Source organism: Solanum stenotomum, chromosome 6 (assembly GCF_019186545.1).
Source record: "Solanum stenotomum isolate F172 chromosome 6, ASM1918654v1, whole genome shotgun sequence".
Lineage (NCBI taxonomy): Eukaryota > Viridiplantae > Streptophyta > Magnoliopsida > Solanales > Solanaceae > Solanum > Solanum stenotomum.
In genome coordinates this window covers 34,224,373-34,230,372 of record NC_064287.1, presented here as the reverse complement: position 1 = coordinate 34,230,372, position 6,000 = coordinate 34,224,373, and the positions used below count along the sequence as shown (strand labels likewise).

The 6,000-nt window shown below is 33.9% G+C and overlaps 1 protein-coding gene across 1 annotated transcript in view; it reads left to right on the top strand.

Annotated features, from left to right (window-relative positions):
- Positions 1-758: 758 nt before the first annotated feature.
- LOC125867105 (uncharacterized) overlaps positions 759-6,000 on the top strand; it is a 28,013-nt gene continuing 22,771 nt past the window's right edge. Inside the window, exon 1 of the mRNA XM_049547530.1 lies at positions 759-1,266. Coding sequence (XP_049403487.1) covers positions 846-1,266 — 421 coding nt within the window. The 5' untranslated portion in view covers positions 759-845. The remainder of the gene's footprint in view (positions 1,267-6,000) is intronic.

Here is a 6,000-nt window from a genome sequence, read left to right as displayed (position 1 = left end):
CATCGCACTTTTGTTTTAGCACAATTGTTTTTACTTACACATCTCTTTCATTCACATTAAAAATGAAACCATAAAACAAAAAAAAAACATCAATCTCATTATGTCTTTGGTGAATGAATATTCACAATTGTTTTTTATTTGGTCCACCATTAGTCTTATTAATTTTTGTTGTTCAAAATTAACCACCTGCCCCAAAACTATTGGATTATGCAAGCCCAATAAGCTTCAAGTTCCTTTGATACATGAAAGAAAATATTTTTCACAAATATTTTTAAATTTTTTCATGTATAATAAATTAAAATTTTGTTTAAGAAAATAAATTTCTTAAAAACAAGAAAAATGATTTTCAAATAAAAATAAATAAATTTGCATAGATTTCTACTTTCCTTAGGCGACTTTCTTGGCTTACGAAAATAATTTCTTTTGATTTTCCCCGAAATTTTGGAAAAAAATCGCTTCCTCCTTCACCAGTGATATTGTATTCTTCACCATCCAACACACTTTATTTTTACCCAATCACACTTATCTCCGCCACACGACATCCAAACTTTCCCAACTCCGGCTCTTATAGCATATTATGTATATATACAATATTTTTTTAGTTATTTATGGAACACAAAATAAATATACTGTAAATAACAAATCTATTTATTTTTCTAAAGATATTTAAACAAAAATGGCATAGCCATACCGAACTCAACACATGAACACACCCTATATATCTCCTTTATTTTGTGACATTTTTAATTTACTCAACTACTATTCTTGTCTGGCTGAATATCTAGAATCACCAAACAAAATAGCTGCAATCACAACCCAACACGTAGCATGAAGTAAGGGCGTTTATGTCTTTTCAGACCGTGAGAATAAGCCGGATCCGGTGGCCAAAGAGCGTGACCGGCGAAGTAGCCGGAGCTCAGCCAGCAATGGCGACAGTGTTGCCTTGTACGACGGCGATCGACTGTAGTATAAAACACTCATCTTTTTCTCCACTCAGTTCTGTAGACCTTTCCCCATTTTACTCCGTCAACCGACGTCTTCATATAAAAAACTCTTCGTCTTCGTTTTCTTGCCATTGCACTCCAACGAGTTCTAATGGTGTTCGGCAATCTATAAAACCAGCTATTGTTGGTAAAAATGAGGGGCATAAGAAGAAGAATAGGAATTTTAGTCTGAAATCGTTGTCAGGAAGACGACCTATGATACTGTTTGCATCAACGAAGATGAGGAGCATCATTTTGCTCAATGTTACTGCTATGATTTATGGTACGTCTCATAAATTCTACCTTCATATTCAGTGTTTTTCTGAATCAAAGCAGCTACTACTCTACTTATTGATGCTGCTGTTTGTGCTTTGTACTGTTAATAGTTACTCCTTTCATTTCACCAATGCTTTTTGACCAGGCTATTGTAGTACTATTGAAAATTTGGTTGAAAGATTTAAAAACAATACTATTGAAAATTTGGTTGAATAAATAAAAACATTTAAAAAGATCAATTAGTTTAATGCAATTTGACTTCTTAAAAGTTGTGAAATTGTATAAGTATATAATTCTGTCAACCATTTAGTAAAGTCTTAAAGTTGAAATAGTGTCTCCAATGGATAGAGAACTACAATCTCAAGGGATAGCTACTGAAGTGAAATAGCTACTACGACTTCTGCTGTTGTTGGTGTTTCTACTGTTATAGGGTGATGCTGGATTGTGCTATAGCTGGACCTAAAGTTTGAGGGAATCTTATGGATGTGGCATGCTGGGAGGCAATTTTATATTGATGTATATGTGGTTAGACACATGTGTGGTAGCATTATGTGCTCTTGCTCCATTCTAGATGTGAACTTGTATGTGATGTTTAAGGCAAGGGAGAATATTCAACCTTTAGGTGGTGGAAGTTCTGACTTAAAGTTTAGTTTCTTTGTTTAGGGATTGGAATACCTATACCAGTTGTTGGGAGGGGTGTTTACTCAACTCTTAGTTTTAGTTTCCTTGCCATATATGTAAATGTCTGAAATAATCAAAACATGTTCAAACAAGTGGGTCATGAACTTCAAAGTTACCAATTTCAAAAAGAAAAAAAAAATGGGTCATGAACTTAACTAGTAACTTAATGTTATATATCCGATGGACCCTCAAATATGCATTTTGATCTATAAATGGCACAAACATATTGGATATGGAAATTATTACACACACTTCCAATTCATGAAGGATTTTCCATCAGAATGTTCTACTTTTTCCATTTTATGCATGCCTCCTTGTAGTCATGCAAAATTAGAAAACTCGCATCATTTATACTCTAGGTTGGGCTAAGCCATAAGGATTTTCCTTATTCATTCTTTTGGTAAAAAGACGAATAGGAAGTAACACTATAAATTTAGAAAATTTCCTTCTTCATTGAATTTCCATATAGTGTATTCTATTTTTTTTTGAGAAAGGTAACATTATAGTGCATTCTATTTATACAACTGAAATAAATAAGATAAATAGAAAACTATTTACAATTGACACCACATGCCCATTCTTAATTTGTGTATGCTTAATTAACCTTGTAACAAATTTAGAGAACAAAAATATATACACTACATTTCCTTCTCTACATCCAATTGCTTCTAGAATATATGAGTCCTTAAGTGACTGCCACCTTGTTTCGATTTGCGGAATGGATGGTTTGGATTAACCCATGTGGCTTTGATATGAAGACATGTTAGAAAGAAAAGACAGAAGAACTTCAAAGCTACAAAATGTAGCAGTAGAATTGTAGTTTTTTTTTTCTTGCTTAAGAACGAAGGGATTTTATTTATTTAATAATAAGGTTTATACATTACAAAAAGGAACTGATGTAAGCGATGTAGTTCCAGTAGCATCTCTTTCGAGAGTTTTTAATATAAAGGAAGGAAATGAATTAAAAACGTAGAGCTGATTTATAGTCATATTTGGATCCTTTGTTGTCCTTCTGTAATCTGCTAATAGGTCCGCCACTGAGTTAGCCTCCCTCCGTATGTGTTGCACAGATGCCTCCTCCATCTGCTAGATTAGTGACCTGTAATCAGCGTAAATATGTGAGTAAATAAGATTATTTCCTTTTAAGGTATTAAGACTTTTCTGACTGGAATGACTCAAGGAAGGGTCAAACTCATTGCTTATGTTCCGCATGTGACTTTCACAATTCAAGTTGAGGTATAGGTGATATACGAAACAAAGGGGGTGAAAGAGATTAATTGTATGGAGTAGAAGGTGAATGGGATTGATTGTGAGATATTGGTGATATAACTGTAAAAGTCTGAGTAGAAGGGAGAGATCATAAGAAAATTGCTCCTTACTGTAAATAAGTTTCATTTATACCCATTAGAAACTGGATGAGTCAACCATTAAGGGTAGAGGTCACTGAAGTTCCATGCACTGTGATTATTGCCCAAAACCCTCTATGGATCCCTCTTGGAGTAGAGTACACTTTCAATGATATTTTTCGAGGGAGAGCACAAAAAGTGAGTAGATCACCATATCATGGCATATACTCCATGTTTTAAGCTAAGAGGAGCTAGCATTAGGTTTAATGATTGCTTTTCGTAGCCCAACACCAGCCTTGATAACCTTCTCCACCAAAGATACACTTGACAAGTACTATTCCATGTGAGTTGGAAGTACTATTCCATGTGAGTTGGATGCGTGAAGAAAGTAAGGATAAGTAGAATCGATGATGGCCCCTTGACGCGACAAATGAGTTTTTTTTCCAAAAGAGGGTGCCATTAATGAAAAGGTTGAATGAAGAAAGGAAAAAGAAAATGGGTGGGGGAGGTATTAGATCTATTTTTTGTTGACTAAGAATGGAAGGATTCCCACACATTTTAACCTACGATTTTTCCCCTTTTTCTGTTCTTTTCTTAATAAATTCAAGTGTGATTTGCAACCGTCGAGTGAGTTAAAAGTTCAGTGGAATTGGAACAACCCCTTTTTTGAATGTTAAATTACTAAAATACTCCAACTTAAAACACTCAATCCCGTTTTTCTGTTCTTTTCTTAATAAATTCAAGTGTGATTTGCAACCGTCGAGTGAGTTAAAAGTTCAGTGGAATTGGAACACCCCCCTTTTTTGAATGTTAAATTACTAAAATACTCCAACTTAAAACACTCAATTTAGTATATCTTTTATATTTTATATTTATATTTATATTTGTATGTATTTATATTGTATTAGAAGTAGTAACTCAAGCAATACAACAATAACTAAGCAATGTGTTAGAACATGAATAGATTTATACAATTCTATTAGAATAGAAATATGTTTATACAATCCTCTTTAGAATAGGAATATGAATACAAATTGAAATAAGAATAGTAAATAGTATCCTACTTGGTAAAAGATTGTATTCTAGTGTCTATAAATAGGGTCTCAATGTAATAATGTAGACAACAACAATTCAATAATATTCTTATCCTATATTTCTCACATGGTATCAGAGCCTCTACGATCTTGGTAGAGAACAAAGAGCTTCCGCTGCTAGCGGATGGCAATTACGATATGCTACCCGTCTGGCCAATGATTATGTTAACAAAAGTAGGATCAATAATATATGAACATATTCAAGGGAAGACAACTCAGTCAGACAGGTCACTGTGCGTCAATTTCTGGTGACTTTCTAGGGCTGTTTTGTGTCAACCCCATATTCGTCGGTATTTGTGTAGCATCGTGCCATCTTTCTGGTGACTGCTTTTTCATATTTAATTTATGTGGCACCGTGCAATCTTTTCGGTGACTACTTTCTCATATCTAATTTGTGTAGCACCGTGCCATCTTTTCGGTGACTACTTTTTCATATTTAATTTGTGTAGCACCGTGCCATCCTTTCGCTGACTACCTTTTTTTGTATATTTGATTTGCGTAGCACCGTGCATCTCTCCAGACTACTTTTCATATTTAATTTGTGTCCTATCGTGGATTTTTCTGAACTACTTTCTCATATCTGAGTTACATAGCACCGTGTCTTTTTGGTGATTTCTCAAATTTGATTTGCGTAGGGTTGTGCTATCATTTCGACCCTACCCATATAATTTCTCTTTTTCAGTAGGATCGTGCCATCATTCCGACCCTACCTATATTATTTCTCTTTTTCAATAGGGTCGTGCCATCAATTCGACCTTTCCTATATAATTTCTATTTTCTAGTTGGGTCGTACTATCATTACGACCCTACCCATATAATTTTATTTCTTAGATTATGACCACTTTCAGCCATCAAATCTAATACTCCGGCGTATGAGCATGTTCCAACCAAGTTTTTGGTGACTTTCTTGTTTAATATCGACTCATCTATTGATTCCAACATGATCCATATACTTTATACTAGATTTTGAGCACATTGTTGCTCAAGGGGAGTTTAGTAGCCTTGTATGTGGATTATGTGAGTTGCTCTATGATCTGAAACAGTCTTTGCAAGTTTGGTTTGGGAAGTTCAACACTGTAATTTTATCACTGTGTATTTTATCGGCATTATGCATCAAATTTAGTATTTAATGAGAAGATTAAGCACATTGAGATTGACTAACATTATGCATCAAATTCAGTATTTAATGAGAAGACAAGCACATTGAGATTGACTGTCGATTTTGTGAAGTCAATTGATCAACTTGCAGATATCTCACAAAGCCCCTCATCGGTCCTCGTATTAATTACATTTGTAACAAGCTAGGTACATGAATTGTATGTACTAGCTTGAGGGGGAGTGTTAGAACATGAATAGGTTTATACAATCCTATTAGAATATGAATAGGTTTATACAATCTTATTAGAATAGGAATATGTTTATACAATTCTATTTAGAATAGGAATAGAAATATAAATAGAAATAGGAATTGTAATTAGTATCCTACTTGGTAAAGGATTGTATTCTAGTGTCCATAAATAGAGTCTCAAATGTAATAATGTAGACACAACAACAATTCAATAATTCTCTTTTCCTATATTTCTCACACAATGAATTATAGGGGAAGGAGAAGTATATTTA